Here is a 19,237-nt window from a genome sequence, read left to right as displayed (position 1 = left end):
AATCTGGATATAAACTACAGATGTCTAGGTTTATAAGTCACAGCTGTGCTCATAAATTAACAGCTAATATTTTGAACTGCTAAGAGACTGTTTGTTGGTAAACTGTGTCTCTTCTGTCTTTTCCCAATCTCTGTGAACAATGAATATCCTCCAGTTAGCCTTTCCAAGTGTTGTATATGTTGTGGAAGATACAGAAATCTGGTATAACTTGTTACAATAATATATAGTGAAACTATTTTCCATTTTATTAACCACCGCATTCTTAGCAAATACAAAAAGAAATCCATTTTGCTGCTATGCATCGCCCTTGACTTGCTCCTGCCAGTTTTAATGCCGTTGTAATTACTTTTCCCAAATACTCCATTTCTTTTCTTTGCTTCTTGCCAGACCCAGGGGCAGGAAAGCAACTTTATAGGGGAAACAAATCCTGCCTTTGTACAGTGCTATGAGATGCACAGAGTAAACAAATGAGGGGGTGAAGGATGAGGATAGAGTGGGAGTTTGTTTTCCTGCATCACTTCACTTTTCTTGTGCCAATAGCAGGGTTTTTAAAAAGAAAAGAAAAAAAAAAAGGCAAATTGGATTGTTAGCAGTGTCCCTTAGGATCATAAATGAAGGGAAGATTGTGTATGTAATTCATAAACATCCTGAACTATACGCCTTCTATTTCAACTTATTAGGGCATGAAGTAGTGCCTGCCAGGTTAATTTCACACTGGGGAATTCAGCATTCATGCAGCTCTTAATTTCCTCCTCTATACAAAGCTGTGATAAAGAGAGAATAAGGGTATTTGAATATTTGATTCCAAATAATTAACTTTAAATAAAAGTATTTTAGAAGTAGCCTCAAGACAATCATAGTTGGGTTTTTTTTAATTGAATTTGGAAAGTAACGTAAGAATGTTTATTTGTCACTGCTAGGAAATACACTTTTTGTCTAGCAAAGAAAATCTTCTTCTTCACAAAGTCTGCTCTTTATAGATGAAATTATTGTTTTGCGTTCAGGATGTGGTGGGCAAACAATAAGAAAGAAAAACCACTTGCAAATACCACCAAGCTTTTCTCCTTTTCCCATCTGCCAAAGGAAGAATGGAATTTGTTAGTATGGAACAATGGTCAGTCCTCTGTATTTTTGTGGTTTTAATGGTTATGGTGGTTTTAACGGTTAACTGGAGTTCAGGGATTGTTCCAGTCTAGTGCCTGCTTTTTGCTTCTGTGATGTGATACCTGAGCATGAGCAGAGGGACTCATCTGTTGGCTCTGAACAGGAGTGGGACCAGATTTTTATTTAAGAAAAAAAAAAGCCTCAAAGCTCATATGAATTGAATATTTAGAAGAGAATAAGAGGTTACATGTCTGTTAACTCCAGTGTTACTTGAAACTTGGTCGTGGATGCTGACTAACGTTGTGATTTGGGAGAGCTGGATTCGACTGGTCTAGGAAGGCAGTTAAGATGGATTCCTAAGGTTTTGCTTTAGTCTCGAGAAACTTGGTTTTGTGTGGATATTTTCATAGTATTTCTCTTGAAACACATAAATGATCAGTAAAGATTAATTTCTTAACTTTGAGGTTGGAATGGCTGGGAATTGTGTATATTAAGGAAATGGTTGGATTGAGAATAATTGGGAGTTGGAGAAACTGGTTTTGATGGGAGTTCAGTCAAGTATTTCCCCTACTGCCTTTGAAGACCAAGCTATGGAGTTTTATTTGTTTAGGAGGGCCAGTTGTGGCTTTATAAAGGCTCCTTAAAGCCATGTTGCATAAGCTCACCCATCACCCATTTTTTTTGGTTTAAAAAAAACCCAAAAAGGCAAAACACCAAAACCAGCCAAATAAGACCATTACATTTGGGAATTAAACGTGCCCAAGTTGCAGAAATAAAGGCAAACTTGAACAATGAAGGCTCTACGCCTTTGTGGTGCATAAAGCTTATACAGAAATACTTTTAATGTTTGTAGAAAAGCATACTCTTGTAAGTAATTCGTTTTGCTGTTTGGCTCTTATCTTATTATCTTATTTTGATTATCTGTTTTTCTTTTTAGCACCAGCAAACATTTTTAAATCAGCTGAGGGAGATCACTGGTATCAATGACATCCAGGTACTACAACAGGCACTTAAGGTAAGATGAATGTATCTGACTTGTAGCTGGATGTATAAAACTTGCATGAACTGCCTGTGAAAGCCATACACCCCACCCTTTCTTACTCTCGTCTTCCCTTCCTTCCCTTCCATTCCCAGCTTGAATACTTTTTACACTTTTTTCAGGGGAAAAAAGCTTGTTCACTTTAGAAAGAATCTTGATCTGTTTTAGTACTGACATAAAAATTAATTTGGTGTTCAAAAATGAAAAGACAGGAATGGTATAACTTCCCTTTCTCCTTTGGCTAAAATGTTTTGACGTACCTTGGTCCTAGTACAGCTGGTCAACTCCTGATGAGTTAAGTGTTGTTTTCTTGACAAGGTGTAGTTTTCTATCATGGACAAGTCCTGGTCAGTGTGCAGAATGAAGAACTCTCCTTGAACTTGCCACTTTTTGCTAATTTGCTAATGTTTCTTTTTTTTTTCCCCAACCATTGTAATTTCTTTCACAGCACAAGAGAGTTCTTCGATGCAAGTAAAGAATGGCAGGTTTCTCTGCATTTATTTCCCATATATATATTAAAAAAATATATAAATCAGTCCCTTGTATCCCTCAAGCAGAGCTTTTCAGCTGTTTATACACGGTAAATGAGGGTTTAGTGAATCTAAATCATAAATATATATATATATATATATAAAATTGTTGCTTCAGATTCAGCATAAGTCATGTACACAACTGCCCCTCAAAAGCCAGTATTTTTGGCCTTAAAAATGAAATGTTAGATTTTTCAGAAGAATTTAGTTGACTGCTGTTGAAGTCTGTGAGTGCTCTGGTTATGCTTATTGAGGGGTTGACCTACACTGTGAGACCATTACGTTTTTTTTCTGTAATAAGTGGAATTCTGCCAAAGTAAATTCTTGTAAGATGTTCTATCTTCATTTTGGCTAAAAATAGCGAAGTATGCAGAATATGTCAAGTTTGGAAACTTTCTTTTCTAATCAATATTTCACCTGAAAATACAACGTGTCATTGATCTTATAAGTTGCTTGTAATGTCCTTTGCTGTTAAGAAGAATAAAAAAAAGGGTGGGGGGACTCTCACTTTCTGTTTTGTTGATGCTTAAAGGACAGCAATGGTAATCTGGAGTTGGCTGTGGCTTTCCTCACCGCAAAGAACGCCAAGGTTCCCCAGCTAGAGGAGGCAACTTACTATCAAACAGCTCTTCCTGGAAATGACAGATATATCAGCGTGGGCAGCCAGGCAGACACCAGTAGGTATTTTTTCTTTTTGTAAGTTTTGTTTAAAGGCAAGGGAAGTAAAAACTTGCCTGTGAGATGACCGTTAATCTGCTGATAACTCTGATTTAACAATTTCTAGATTATGATGTATTCTTTCTTTCCTTATTTCAGTGTATTTTTTTTATTTATTTGAGCTATCCTTAATAATGAACTTTACATGCGTATATGGTGCTAATCAGAAGGTGAATAAGTCAGTTTTCAGTCTTCCCCCGCCCCCCCCCCCCCCCATAGGCTTTATTGTGTGGTCATGCAGTAAAAAGTTAAAGGCAAAAGCTGGGTACTCTTCAGCCAAACCGAAATAAAATAAAATCGGAGAAGTATATGTGAATGTCTGTCTTAAGCACATTAAGCTTTAGCATATTAAGAGTAGCTTCTCCCTGACGGGGATGACTTTCCCAAAGGAAGAAGCACGAGGTTAGGTGTGCATTTTGTAGTAAAAGACTAGGTATTTTATATGTGAAATTAACATTAAATATACTTAATTTCAAGCAGTTTTATTTAGTTGCTACAGGAGGTCCCACAATCAGTATTTCTCTGAGCCTTGCAGATTCTATTCCTTTGCTTAAGTGCATAGTTATTTTTATGGGGAGGAGAGAGGGAAGAAACATTAAAACTACTGTACGTTTTATAAAATGTTGATGAGGAAACTATTGACAGGAAAAGTTTTGTTTTCTTGTGGTCCTGCATGTTAAAGATGATCTGCAAGTAAATATGGAAAATAACATGAAAGAAAGAGTCAAAGGAAGTTTTGTAGCAGGATTGATTTCTGCAAAATCTGAGTTTCTTGACACTGTGTTTACATTCCAACATTCTAAAGATAGATGTACAATATTTAAATTACATATTAATCCTTCAGCCATATATGTAGTATATCTATGTAGCTTTCATTGATTGAGTAAAATTATTTAGCTTCACCCATAGTAGGATGGGTTTTTTTCCCCTTCATTTTGCTAGTAGTGGGGTGGCTACAGTGGCACCATTGTAAAGTAGTTTAGATCTCCTTGTCCGTTGTACAATTGTCAGTCTTTTTGTCTCTGGCACGTTGACAGAAACATTTTTAAAAAAAAAAACAAACACTTTTTTTTTTTTTTAAATCAGAGATGAGTTTATCCTCAACGTCTCAGCCCTGAAAACTGTATTTTAATCCTTGGTATTATTAGGAACCCCATGTGAGATGTCCCGAGTTAGTTGTATTATCCCGCCCCTCCAAGTTGTTGGGGATGGTTTGCGGTTTTTAACTTTTGTGTTCTTTTTCTTTTTGTTTTCCCTCCTTTGCAAAGAAAACACACACAGAACCCCACATGTACTTAATTTTCAGTGTCAGAAAATTCATATTGAGGAAATGGAGACTGTTTTCAACAAGCTTACCACTGTTGTCATAGTCTCCAGTACTGAAGATCTACTATGTCAGTAAGCTGAATTCTTTTGCGGCCTGTGTTTAATTAGATTTATTAGGAATCCCACTAATAGAAGTGTTTAGTTTTGCTGTTACTTAGTGTACTGTGCAACCTTATTGAAGATAAATAGAGGGGATGTCAGAGAAGGAAGAGTCAAGCCTGCAGAGTCTGTTACCCATCAGTGATGGTCAAACTGAAAAGAGTAACTCTTGAGTTGCACATTCCAAGCTGAATTTCAGGCTTGTCTTCTCTTTTCTGGAGGGCTGAAGGTAGACCCAGGTTCCTTACAGTTCTATAGCACTATAAGTCAGTAATCAAGTAGCATCAACTGCTGTGAGAAAGCAGGCAAACTTTTTTCTTTTTTTTTTTCTTTTTTTTTTTTTTTTTACATCTTTAGTGTCTGCTCAGGTCCTCATTGGCAACAAAGATGAGAGCCTTTTGCAGCCTTTGTTTTAGTTGGACTGAAAACATGTTCTGAGATAAAGGCATCTTGGCCAACTTTTCTTCATGTTGCAGGATTCATGGGGCAAGAATTAAGCACCCACAGCAGAACAACAGTCTAAACCAATCTCTGATCATAGAGCCCCCCCCTCCTTCCCCTCATCTGTAGGGATCCGGTGAAAGCTTCTTGCAGAAGCCTGCAGTTCTTCTTGTTGGGATCTGCTTGTCTGTAATTTTTTTGGTTATGAGTTTCAACAATGCAGTGCACTTAAAACGGACAAGGTTCAGGGCCCTGCATTGGTAAGTACTGTCACGTAAGGGAGTGTGGTGAAAGACAGTGGATGACTTGGGAGAATGGAAGGATGGGACAGATGGAAAACATATTCAGCAATGATAGCTCCAACCATCAATGCTCCCTTCTGCAAAGAATGCTATTAGCACTTCTCAGTAACTATGCTGAGTTGCTGACAGTATCTTGCCTTTCAAATTTGACTCCCTTTTGCTATCCCACGTAGGTATAATTACATGAAGATAATTATAACTCACCCTTACTGTTCCTTACTGCTCAGCTCCCTCTGTGCATTTGGAACTTACGATGTTATGAGTCACTGAGCTTTGCGATCCCACCAAGTTAAGTCATCCAAACTGGGGATGAGAGGGAGTTACAGTTAAATATCAGAACTGTCTTTTATGCTGCAGAAAACCTCCAGCCACTTGCAAATGCTTTTCAATGTGTGCCTTGCATAAAGGTATATCAAATGTATTCTGCAAGCTTGACAGAATACATTTCTTTGAAATGGTTGCTTAATTAAGGGGTAAAATCAAAATGTATCTTGCAGGAAGTCATACCTTAACAATCAGTGGTTAGTTTGGATTGTGCACTGGCTCTTCCAAAAGTGACAGTGGTCATTCAGCTGTTTGAGAGTTGCATCCTGTATGTTAGGAGGTATGAGGAAACTTCGTTTCTCTTATTAGCAAATGCAACATTTCAGCAGCTACAAAAATATTAATGAGTTTGTGTAAAAGTTACTCCATCTTTAAAAGCAAAGGCTGACAATCAGTGTTAATCACGTTTGTCTTTTTGCCGGTTCAAAATGGTATGTGCAAGCGCCTGCAAGAGTGATGCATGCTTAATCTGATCCCTTTGCAAAGGGTGTGTTTTTTTCCTTCCCTTCATGCAATCTGTTACTGAGCAGAAAGTGCTTAAGTATTAAGGTTGCAATGTACAATTGAACAACTTTTAATCTAAGATCACTTTCATCTTCTGCTTAGTAGCATGAAACCTAAGCACTGTGCTTAAAGCAAAACAAAAGAAGCTGTTTAGTAGTACTTTCCACTACTTTCACTTCACTGATTTCTCTAGAAGCTTTTTTTTCTTCCCATTTGAAGTAATTCAGTGTATTTTCATCTATGGCTTCACAACGGAACCATTGTGTTGCTAAGCATATATCCATTTCCTTCTTACTATTTGAGAAACCTGCAGAACCTAGGGTTAAAGGAAGCATCATAATGAAGAGAAGACATGTATTTTAGAAGCTGTGTTGTCTTAAAATGAAAGAGCTGTCAAGACAAATCCTCTCCCTCCCTTCTTTTGAAAACTCAAAATTCTTTTTCACAAAAACTGAATTATTGGTCTTTGCAATTGCACATTCCACAGCTGAAACAAAAGATTTCAAGCCTTTTTATAAGGGCATAGTACAATGTGACTATAAAATGCCATGCACTCCAACTTGAGGGTTGCAGATTTCACTGCTTCTGGGGACCTGGCTTTTTATGTCTTCCTGTTCTAGAGTTTGAGCCTTTGCATAGGTCTCTAAAGTAATTCAGTCTACTCTTTCCAATGAGGTAGACTTAACTGCACCTAAAACCTAAGTGATGTTTATATAATGTTTCTTAAAGACTCTGAAAAGTTTATGAAGTAACTTTTTTTGGTGCTTCACTGCCCTTACTCTTAGACTCCTACTGTCTTGCCTAAATCCCTCTTGCTTCAGGTTAAGTCCTTTTATTCTTTGTGCTATCCCCTGTGGAGATTATAGTACTCTTTATTCCTTTTATCTCAGGTGAAGTGTTGTATGCTTGAAGACAGTGTATCGTAATGTGCCCCCAGACTTTACGCAGATCTAAACAACCCATATTATTTACAAGTCTTTGGATGCATTTCCTATCCCTGTTGTCATTTCTTTTTCTCTCTTCTAGATCTTCTCTAATGGTTCTGCCTTTTTTGTAATCTGTGGCATGCAAAACAATAACCAAAAATTCACTGAGTTCTTAAGAAAAATGGGTGAATCTCTATAAACGTCCACGTAGTACTCTGACAATATACCTCAGTGTAACACTTCATATTTTCTTCAGTGCTGTGATGATATGAATTGCAGGTTGAACATGAATCAGCTGTAGCTCCTAGATCCTTCTTGGCACAAGGCCTAGTCAGTCCTTATTCTATAGCTGTGCGTTTTATTGTTTCTGTGAGTAGAACTTGACACTAGTTTCTTCTGTCACCTTACCTAACTTGGATATCGCTACGTGTCTTCATGGCATTTTCTTCTGTTTCAGGGATTGTGTGTGTCATTCCATTCAGGTTCCTGGGAGTGTCTCCAGCTTGGTATGGCAGGGTCCCTGCTTCAAAATGTCACGAGTCTTGTACCTTGACATCTTCCTTTCATCTTACAGATTCACTTGTTCCTTTGTTCCATGACTACCTCTCTCCTTGTCGATTTAAGGTGTTATCATCCTAGGACAGTGTAAGGGCAGCTGAGATGAGGAAGTTCCTGTAAGATCGTGGTGGCTAATGTTTGCTCGCTCTTTCATCAGTAGAGCTGTTTGGGTTGGCTAAGCAGCTGCTGGGATGCTGTGTATTCTTTCCCTGTCTAGTTTTAACCAAAATTGGAATATACAGCCAATCAAATTCCTTTACATCTTCACGCAGGAGCCCAAGACCATCATGATGTTTAACATCACAGAATAGACAGTAGAATATAGGATCTTGCTTAGCTCTGCTTGTAATGAACAAAACTGATGTAGTCTCAACTTCAATTTTTTTTTTTCCTTTTATATTGTTGGTGTGTTGAAACTGGAATCTTGCTGCCGGATTTCCATACTTGGCACCTGTCCGTTGAACCCATCAGGCCTGCCCCTTCATTCTTCTCTCCCTGTGCCAGCGGTTGCATCACTTCAGTTGTTTATTGCCTGTCCCTGGGTTCAATTGCTACTTCAGATCTGTCCCTCACGCTGAGTTTCCCAGCCTACTTAAGTTTGAAGTTCCTACTCTCTGCCTCCTCCTGGTATAAGTAACAAGTCAATAACATAGTAATTATTTTAATGACCGAGGCAGTTACCGAGAACCATTTATTTAAGTGATGATAGAAATTTCCCAAGTAAACAGATTGATAAGAAGTTGGTTTAGAAAAGGAAGATATATGGGGATAGGTAAATATAGTGTGTGCATTTACTATATATAAACTAGTATATTTGTCACAAATGTCAATATACAATTTAAAATTTCTTTGTAGAAATACAAACTATGTCAAGCTCTCTGGATCTTATGTACCAGAAGCACACATTATTGTAGAATGATGTTGTAAACCAAAAATACATTTCTTAATAAAACAGTTGATTAATTCTGCATGTTAATTTTAGTTGAATAAACATCATGAATGCACTAAGCCAGACTGTTTTGATGTGCAGTTTTTTCGTTGATAAAGAATTTTCAGAAGCAGCCTTTTTTGTTTATGTAGTATTCATGACTTAGTTAAGAATGTTGGCGTTTTCTAAGGCTGTGTGATGTGCAATAAGAAGTACCATTAGGAGATGAGCCGGTGAGAACTAAAGTGTTCTGTAGCCTAAATGAAAGGAGTATTACAAAATCAGCATATGTAAATTAAAGTCGGGTAACTATAAATTTGGAACTGTGGCATTATTCTTAATCCCTTTATGAAATGCATCCTTCAGCCTATCACAGGAAACTCATGTGTGTCTGATAAATACTTTAGGTAAAAGTCAGATTTTTTTTTTTTTTTCTTCAAATCGAGACCTTGAACACAGAAATCAGTTGGTCACATAGGAAACTTTAGTAGATCAGTTTCATGAATGAATTCTACTACTCATTGCTATAAAATAAAGTCATAGGTTTGCATTACCACTATAAAACTGAAGTGAAATAAGTATTTTTAAAACTAGGTTAATGTTGAATTTATTACTGATTGTGAGGGAATGCAAAGTGATCATACTTGCAGAATAACTGCTTGAAAATTGGACATCTTTTCACAAAAAAAAGAAATCCTATGTAAGAATTTAAAAAACATTATGATATTTTAAAACAAAACAAACCCTGCATGAATTTCACGTAGTATATGTACATTTGTATAATCTATGACCAAGTGATAGAAATGCAAACCGTGCAGACAAGCTGATATATATATCTTATTTTTTTTAAAAGAGGAGTTTAGTCTCAGACTGTTCCTTTTCTGTTATGACATCTATTGAGATCTCCTCTTTATAATCCTATTATTTAGGATTCAAGTCATATGTGAGCTGATGCAGCTTAATGAGTTACTGTGTCAGCTGAGATGCTGAAAAAGACCTTGGACCTGCTCCAAGTACAGCAAACATGAGCTAAAATACATCAGCTTAAATCGCGAAAGCATTTTTGTTTTACATTTGCTAAAAGCTTGCATGGAGCGGGTTAGCATGAATCATCTGATATTTAGAAATGTTTTGGTTTTGGACATAAGTTATGCTAGGTAAACCCTCCGTGACTTAAATCGATTGCACCACTGACATGTGGTGGTAGTATCTGGCAGCAGGTCTTCGCTGCATTGTCTTTTTTCATGCAGATCAGGAATGATGTATATGTGAAAACAAAATTTCTAAAGTGAATCCTGCATTGTCTGCTCCAAGACCCTTGCATGGCAAAGGAAACCGTTGTGTTGATCCGCTGTCTGAAAGCAAGTGGAAGTGAAGGATTTGGGGTTTTAATATTAAAGTAATGTAATCACTGGTAGTATCAATGGTAATAAACCTCAGAACACATACGGTGGTGGTAGAGATTAATAAAGATCAACGAGCTAGGGAGGTGCAAAGAAGTTGAATAATTAGATGAAAGCGTGAGTTGTAGCTGACCTTGATAGATTTATTTTTGTGTGCGTGTTTTGTTTGTGTAGAAGTGGGAGCTTTTGTTAACTGTGTAATTTTCATCTAGGTTATGAGTTCTTTTCTGAAAAATACTCCCCATATAAAAGAGCTTACTTCTTCATCTAACTTTTTTCTCTATTGCTGTATGAGAATTTCATCACTCTTACCTGACTAGAGACTAGCTAAAGGAATATTCCCTTCTGTAAATGATTGGAGTAATCCCACGCTTTTCCACCAGCATGTGTGGCTGCTGGATTGAGGTTTACTCCATCTCCAGTTGTGGCCACTATTATTACTTTCAGAAAAACAGCTTGTCTCCAGTGGAGATGAGGTGCTTGTGCGTGACTACCTGCAAATGGATAGAAAATACAACATAAGCACCACATCTTGGAGCATAATAGGTGGTGTGCGTGGTCACGGGATCCTGTTATTGCTGTTGACCTTTCTAGCCTTTCTCCTGCTCTCAGGCTGTAGAACAGAGCCGTGCTTGCCTGTGATCCAGGTTGAGGTATTACTGTAGCCTGAATTACATTGTTCTCAACATGGCAGTTCGTATGTCAAAACTCCTCTGGGTGAGCCTTCTGCTGGGGGTTCTTGTAATTCCTTTAGTACTTCTGAAGGAGTACTTTCAGGCATCTGAGTTAAGTATCCATTTGATATGGTGGGAGATCTGAGCTGACTGTAAAAGACAAGAATAAAATTACAAAGTGTTGCTTTTGTGGTCATAGCGTTTTTCCATACTTCCAGATAATGACAGATTGCCCAGTTTACTTTGCAGGTAAGACTGCTTCCTTTAAAGGCTCACTAAATAAAATAGAAAATCAACCATCTTTATTTGTGGGAAGAAAGGGCTAAATTGAAGATTTACTTCAATTTTTGAAGATGCTGGTGCCAACAGAAAAGTTTCTTTTACAACTTCTCTTCGGCCTCAGGTTTCTGTGAGGATAGGGCATCCAATTTTCTGTTCATACACAGATACGGCAATGATTTTTGTAGCATAAGTTCAGTGTTTTGTTTTGATCCAATGAGGAATGTCACAGACAAGTTAGGTCAGGGAAATAGGGGTAGCTTGTCCCTACAGCCAGTCAGCCCATCCAGGAGATAAGTCAGAAGTTAGACGGACAAGCTCTTTGGGTGTGAGTAATTGAGCTGGCCTGTGGAAGGAGAAAAGCAGAGAAGCTGCTCATCTCTCTCTGAAGCGATCATCAGTTTTGAACCTGTATCTCTTTCTCCCAGAGTCTTTTAGCTTCTACTGTCCAAACTCCAGGCTGGATGGAGTCCTGTTCATAGCTCCTTGGGTAAACCTTGTCCTTGGAGGAAGGAGACTGAAATCAGCCAATGGTCCGTGTGTGTGTCTGTCTAACATCGCACGTATAAGTCTCTTTTGTACTTCCCCTCTCTTTCTGTCTGTCTAGCTTAAAAATGAGACTTTTGGCCTTTGAAATCATGATAACCAATGACCTTATTTTTTTCTGAAGGTCTTGTACAGTCGACGGACATTCTTTTTGGTCCTGGCTATTCTGAAAGTATGGCTGTGCCCTACGGGGTGGTGATTGGTGTGGCAGTGTGATGTGGGTACTGAAATCCCTCCCTACTGTGGAGAGGGAGTGCTGTTGCTACCCTCGCGAAACAGGGAGGTTTACGGGGGACATTAGTATCTGATACTTTGGATAACGGAAGCTGGAGAGGAAGGCAGAAGTAAGGTTGTTTTCATCTTTGTCACTCAGTTAGTAGCCCATCTAGCATTTCCCACGTGTCCAAGTGTGGGTCCTCATTTTGACTTCAGTATTTGTTTTCTTAATTCTCCTGTTGAGATGGGACATTTCCACTAGACAGAAATTAGGTTTAAATACATTCAGAAAAGGAATGCACAGACAGGATAGAAAAGAATTAGGTTACGTAAAGGACACTCCCACATGTTATGAAACCGTGTGAAGGTATTTGCCTTACCAGTGCACAGAAATACTTGTAGAATTTGGGGCTGTATTGGGAAAACTCTGCATACGTTCCTCCACGAGGAGGGAAAAACAACTATGCTCGGTTAAGGTATCCTTTTTAAGAGAAGTTGCCTTCATTGTGTGTTCCCTGGAAGCAACTGATCACGGTAGCTGAAGTAATACATTTAAGTGTATTGCTTTAAGAGGGCTTTCAGAAACCATGGATTCCTAAATTTGTCCCATAGCTTTTTGAAACTTAAGATCATTAGGAGGAAGGAGGACTATTGCCCATTATATCTTAGGAAGAGCACGCTGTTGAGGCTTTTATCTGGCTTAGAGGTGGAAGGGAGCTGTTAGCAGGGTTAGTGGTTGGAAGAGCACAGGGCACAGGAGGGATGGACAGGAATGTCGCTCAACACTCCACGTGGGCTCTCTCTCCTCTACAGTAAGACTTGCCTTTTCATTCTGTTTCACTTTTAATTTTGAGAAAGATAGTTTTGCTTTTCAGATGTGATTGATCTCACTGGAGATGATAAAGATGATCTTCAGAGGGCAATTGCCTTGAGTTTGGAGGAATCAAACAGGGCATTCAGGGAGACTGGAATAACAGATGAGGAGCAAGCCATTAGCAGGTAAACAAACAACTTATATAAAGCAGAAATTAAATTAAAGAGTTGGAGATTGGCCTGTATTGCTTTTTTTAACTTTTAATTTAACAAAGAATAATTTGTCTACTTTCACTTGTGCTACTGATATGCCTGGCTTCAGGATGTTGCTTTATTGTGTTTTCTACGCTGGAAAATAGTCTACTATGTGTGGGCTAGGATTTAATAGTATGTTTCATGTTGATGTATTTGTTTAAATATTGAGGAAGTGGATGGAGATAGAGAATATATGATCATATTTAAATTGGGGTCTAAAACTAAAAGTTTATCATGTGTATCAGGTAAAAAGCAATGAAAACAAAATATAATTAAGAAGCTAATAAATTTTTTTTGTCCTGTTTTTTGCGGTGTTCACTTTACAGTAACATTTTCCTCTCTGCTATGGCTGTGATTGGGGGGAGGGGTAGTAATGCTATGACAAGTATATTAAGAGCAGCTGCTGTATTTAGGCTGATAAAATATGTTATTAACCTATTTAACAAATAGGATTTATAAGCTTTGAGTGAAGTTAACTTCTTGGTTTAAAGTTGTATGAACTTAACTTTCTCAACTTGGGCATGATAAGAGTCTGTAAATTATCTTTTTATCAGATTTTACAATAAATTCTTGTACAGTGTGTATTTATATGTAAGTATAGATATAATTATGAAATACTTGTGACTTGAACTAAGCCTGAGTGTAGGATTGTGAGGGAGGGATGTTGGGTTTTTTTTTTTTATCTGTGGCTGGCCTTGGGAGGGATGTTGGATTCTCTTCATCTGTATCTAGTCTTGTTCTAGGGTAAAAGGGCAATGATTTGATCACAGTGTTAGAAGGTTAAGTACTGCCTCCTTGTAAAGGCTAATTTTATAAAAAAATTGATTTAGATGGGGGAGATCCACCACAATAATTCTTTTCCTCAGTTCACTGTATTTGACAGTCTAAATGGCTTATCAGAAAAGTCCAACTCTGAGAATATGGAGAGTGTTACTTTCTCTGCAGTCATTTGCTTTTTCCTTTTGAAAATAATAAATGTGCTAATTGTGAGAATAAACATACCCCTCCGTTGTGATAAAAGCCATCTTGTTACATGAGTTTAAGATGACATATATTAGGAGAGAAAGGTGGGATGAGAGGGATTTATAGTCTTATTAATAATTAGAAGAAGACTTTAAGGGGTTGTTTTTTTCTAAGACCTCTCAGTATGTGCATGTATATGAGATTATGGTGAAAGTTCTGTCCAGTTCTGATTCAGAAGTTCAGCTCTTGCATGCTCTTTTTTGAAGGACAAAATTTTCATAATTGCGGAGTTGTGATTTAGGCAGACACTCAGAAAGATGGACCTATTTCTGGATATGGAAATCTTTTTCCATTTTTTTCCTTCACCAAGCTTTGACTGCTTCTGCAGTCCCACTTCTTGGGAGCCTCAAAGGTTTAGTTTTTTTCATGTAGACTTTGTTTTTCACTTCTCAGATTAAAAAGCCCTTTTTGGTTTTACCTGCTTAGCCCATAACTAAGTATTATAAATACACTCTACTTAAGTTATGGTGTATTTTTTTTTCTGGTTGCAGATAACAAAGTATGCCATTTTTTTTCCTCTCAAAGGCATGTAGACAATTTGTTCAGTTATATACAGAGAAAAATGTTGGTCTTCTGCTGAAACGCAGATGTATATTTGATGGCAAAATTACACACAACAGCATGTGCCAAATTAAGAGCCTGTTGCTACGAAGGGCGTTATGGCCTGCATACCGTACCATGTCTTCTATACTTGCTGTAGTATTCTTTGGAGCATTTGTTGCATGAATTCATCTCGCAAAGCCATACAAAAACATTCACTAAAATATCCAGAGTGTATCATGGCACAAGAAAGGGAAATGGGACTTTGCTTGTGAATGGAGGCAGAGAAGAGTGAGAATCTTGAGGGTTTTGGTAGCATTGGGGTATTAGATCAACTCAGTTACGTATCAAGATGCACCCGAAATTGATGGCAAATTATGTCAGAGTTGTACAAATACAGGAAGTTCAGAATTGTTGAATTCTTGATCTGAACTGTTTAATCCGTTTCCTTAAGGACAGGACTTCAGACTGGGTTGGTTTTTGTTTGTTTTTTTGTATTGTTTTTTTTTTTAAAAGAAAACCAAAAAAAATCACTTTGTAGTTAACACCCCGCAGAAGAATGTTGGCATTCCAATAGAAAGCACAGTATCTGCTGAGGACTTCTCAGAACAAAAAGTAGAACACTGTGGTTGTAAACAAGTCAAGCTGCAGCCACTTACTTTTGTTTTTCTAAGTTAAATAAGAAGCTGAAATCAAATAGGAAGCCAATAATAAGCAAATTAAACTATGGAAATATTTCATTTTTAATAATGTAGGATGTGTGCATGTTGAAATAGTCTTTGGTGTGGAGGATATTTTTTTCAAAGGTATTCATAGTGGTTTGGAACCTGATTTGCACTGATTTTGTTAAGGTTTCCAAGGGAGCATTAATGGAATTTCTTGACTTGTGTAATTAATGTTGTAATGCACGTAGAATTTGTCTTCCTGAATGTAATTGCCTTGTGCTACTTAATGAGGACAGATCTGATTACTGTGTAGGTGTTGAGAGCAGTGCAGCTGTAATGTCCAAGTGCCCAAGCTGAACATCTTGTACATGGCACGTTTAAAATTTTTTACTGTTCTCTCTAAATCTTTCAGGGAAATGCGCGTGATCAGTGTATTTCCTCATACGAAAAAGTTTCTCCTGTTTACATTACTTTTCATGGATTAAAGGAGAATGAGGCTGGAGAGACAGGGCTTCAGTGGGGAAGCTAGTGAGAGATATGACTGGAAGGCGAAGTTAGCTGGTCTGTGTTGTGTAGCCATATTAAGATGAGAGGCCATGCTATAAGTGCATAAGGATGTGCACAGCCCCTAGACTCTTTTTGGGTGTGGTGTGTTTGGTTTTGTTTTTTTTCTTCCTGTTTTTAACATGGTCACTGAAACTGATGGGGACTCTGCACTGTGGTTAAGCGTTGCATGTGTAGCTCAAAGGGGAAACTGAGGAGGGATGTAGGGTTAGGGATATTCCTGGATGGTCCAGCTATAGGACAGTCCCAGTATAAAGACCTTTCCTTGTTCTTTTTGCTGAGCAGCCTGCCAGAGTGGGCTTTTCTGCAGCATGTTTAGTGGGCTTCCTCAAAATGGTTTGGCTGAACTTTTGTGCTGTGGACTCACTTTGCTGGAGGCTCATTGCATTGTCTGGCTAGCCCCATGCAAGCAGCTCTGAAAGCTCTTGGCTGTGCCCAGCTTGTTACAGAGAGAAATAAAACACCGCTTTCAAGTCCCATGCCAAGCCTGGCAGTAACTAACCCTCGCTCCAGAGCTTCCCTTCAAACAAGATTCCAGCACTTGGAGGTGGGGCAGCCTTTGGTCCCCTGAGGTTAGAGACGTGCCATACCCTGCACATAGCTTATGGCTCTGCTGCTGGTGGCTGCTGCCATGGTCTCCAAGAGTCTCAAAGAGGGTATTCCGGCTGCATAATCAGCATTGCTAAATCCTTGTACTAACTTTCTGGGAGGATGCTTGCTTTGTTGAGAGCAATGCGCGAGTGAGATTCTTTGTCAAGGTAGTCTCCCAAATAAGGACTGTATGAATATAATGTTGTGAACATTATAATATAAGACGTATACACACTATGCTGGTAAATACACATATTTATTCAGCTTTTGAGCTGATCATTAGGTTCCTGTTTACTATGCACAGTAGTTCAGTTTGCATCACTGCTATCTTTGTGGCTGAAAATGAATTTGGCACATAGGGTGTGCAGCTACTGCATGTGCTCTCTGAGGACAGATAATGTTACAAGTAAAAATAAGGAAAAAATATCACAAATCTTTGAGAATTAAACACTTTATTAAGATATGGAAAAAGATTTGAGGTGAAGCTAGAGATGAGGAAATCCCTCACCTGCTAAAGAAATACAAAAACAAATACAGGAAGAAATTCTGGTTGGTAATTAAGTTGATAAATGGTAATACCTTTGGGGTCAGGGAACTGTTTCAGTTTGAGAATATATATTTTTCTGAACTTGAATCTTGAAATATCATGAAATATTCTTGAGCTTGGAGGGGGGAAAAAGTTTGACTTTTTTCCCCCAAAACAAAACCGATATGGAATAGGTATTGTAGTCCTGTTACAATATCATTCTAAATTTATTCCAGTCTGTCAGAGTCTTCCCATCAGTTTTAAAGGTCCCTTCAATTTAGTTTAAACAATAGTTTAGGTAATTCCACCTGGATGAGAAATTATTTGAAATATGTATGACATTCCTTTTGAATTAATTTTTAATGTCCTTATCAAATAAGTCTTATTCTTAAAGCAGAGATACACTGGTCATCTAAGACTTTTGAAGGGTTGTATCGGTGAGAAGGGAAATAAATTTGACTGTTTCTTGATATCTTGGGATTTGCTTAGGAGATGTCATTGTCATTGCTAGTGTAAGAGTCTTCCCACTGAAGAATCAGGTTCCATCCATATGCATTGTTTGAAGAGATGTCAGAGCAGAAAGTCCTAGAGGATTATACACCTGTCCTTTCAGGGTCTTTTGAAAAAAGATGTGCTGTTGACAAGGTTATATGTTAAAAACTAAATGTCAGCAATTGATTAATACTTAGGAAATTGCAAGTTTTAGGCTCTTTCCGATATGTATTGATACAAAAATGGTATTTATACCAAATGGGCTCTCAAATTCTGAATGCTGCTTTTTTTTTTTCCAAAATAAGTAAAGTAGCAATAACTAATTAGTATGTGCCCCAAAGCAGTTATCTACAGCAAATTCATATAATGCTTCATAATTCTTGTATATCTTGTAAGATACCTTTTCTTACTTTGATAAAAGCATAGTTACAGTTAGGAAACTGAGGGATTACGTTGTGTGTGTTTTACAAACACCCACCTATACACCCCTTCTTTGTTTTTTCTAAGGTGTTCAAACTTTATTCTTTAGGAACTCCATCTACAGACGAACCTAAACCTGCCTTTCTTTGATGTTTAGTGAGTCTGGAATCGAAGGGGCAACCCTTCAGGCTGCACAGACTGCTTAGGTGCTTGTCATGCAGCTCCTGAAATACTGTGCTTGGCCAACGTAGTAGTTCAATAGCAGCTCAGCCTTTTGTATGATAAGTGGACGAGATAGCTGGGGATAGCGGCTGTGTCAGTAGAGCACATGCCAGGCCACTTTGCGTATTAGTTAGAGCCATTGTCATATGACCTGAACGTATCCATCTCCATCTTTCTATTTAGAATATGTGGCTACCACAAATTACCTCTAAGATGTTCTTTTGTCACCAGGCTAAGGTTGTGTGCTGATATGGAAACACTGTGCTGAGTGAAGCTTGAGTTTGGGAGCATAACACACATCAGATCTTACTGTCATGTGAAATATAGACATTCAGCGTAAATCATGTAGGAATTTTCCTGCAAAGAGTATAGTCATTGAAGCGTACAATTAACTTGTTGGGTGGCACATCTGAGAAATTGTGGGGAGAGGTTTTTCCATGGCTCAAAAGTAATCACTTGCTATGTAAAGCAATTAATACTGTTGCATAAGTTGCAAAAATGGAAACTAAAAAAGCTTCTTCCATTTTTGAAAGTTACCTAGCTAGCTTTGGCTACCTGTCAGTAAAATAGTTGTTGGTGACTTTGTGCTTTGCCTACCAATAAAAGCATTTCTAGATGAAAGCACTATACTGATAGTGCTGCTTAGAATTTCTTGCTGTCCATCCTGTTTGAGTCTGGTTCTTAAACAATTGATGATTTACAGATAATTTACTAGATAATCTGTAAGTATTTAGAGCTCTCACAGGAGATTCACTCACTCACATGAAATTACTGTAACATATCTAAAAGTAAAATAGTGACTCGATTTTGAAAACACATTATTGAATATAAATTTAAAACCTGCAACCTGCATATAAATTTAAGTTCAGCATCAATAAATGCTTAGCAAATGGTCTAATTAAGATGTCTGTATTAGTAACTGAAGATGTTTTACTATGGTTTTTTTTATCTTTTTTTTTTTGCTTTTTCTCACATTTTCCTCTCCTTTCTGTTCCTGAAGAGTTCTAGAAGCCAGCATTGCAGAAAATAAAGCAAGTTTAAAGAGGACGCACCCAGAGGTATGGAGTGACTCTCCAAACCCTTATGATCGAAAGCGGCAAGACAACTGCCCAGTAGGATTAAAGAATGTTGGCAACACATGCTGGTTTAGTGCTGTCATTCAGGTAAGCACCCTCTTTGATTAGCTGTGTATACGCTTCGTTGTATCTAG

The 19,237-nt window shown here is 37.8% G+C and overlaps 1 protein-coding gene across 4 annotated transcripts in view; it reads left to right on the top strand.

The window, feature by feature from the left end:
- Window positions 1-19,237, top strand: part of USP25 (ubiquitin specific peptidase 25) — a 96,500-nt gene that overhangs the window by 21,605 nt on the left and 55,658 nt on the right. For 3 of the 4 annotated variants that reach the window (XM_054202461.1, XM_054202469.1, XM_054202450.1), the window contains exons 2-5: window positions 2,042-2,119; window positions 3,206-3,350; window positions 12,792-12,915; window positions 19,028-19,190. In XM_054202461.1, coding sequence (XP_054058436.1) covers window positions 2,042-2,119; window positions 3,206-3,350; window positions 12,792-12,915; window positions 19,028-19,190 — 510 coding nt within the window. Of the gene's footprint in view, window positions 1-2,041; window positions 2,120-3,205; window positions 3,351-12,791; window positions 12,916-19,027; window positions 19,191-19,237 lie in introns of those variants that run through there. The other variant, XM_054202479.1, reaches the window with a different exon arrangement.

This window comes from Rissa tridactyla, chromosome 1 (genome assembly GCF_028500815.1).
Source record: "Rissa tridactyla isolate bRisTri1 chromosome 1, bRisTri1.patW.cur.20221130, whole genome shotgun sequence".
Taxonomy (NCBI): Eukaryota; Metazoa; Chordata; class Aves; order Charadriiformes; family Laridae; genus Rissa; species Rissa tridactyla.
Note: the sequence above shows the minus strand (reverse complement) of the source record. Positions and strands in the feature narration are given on the sequence as shown.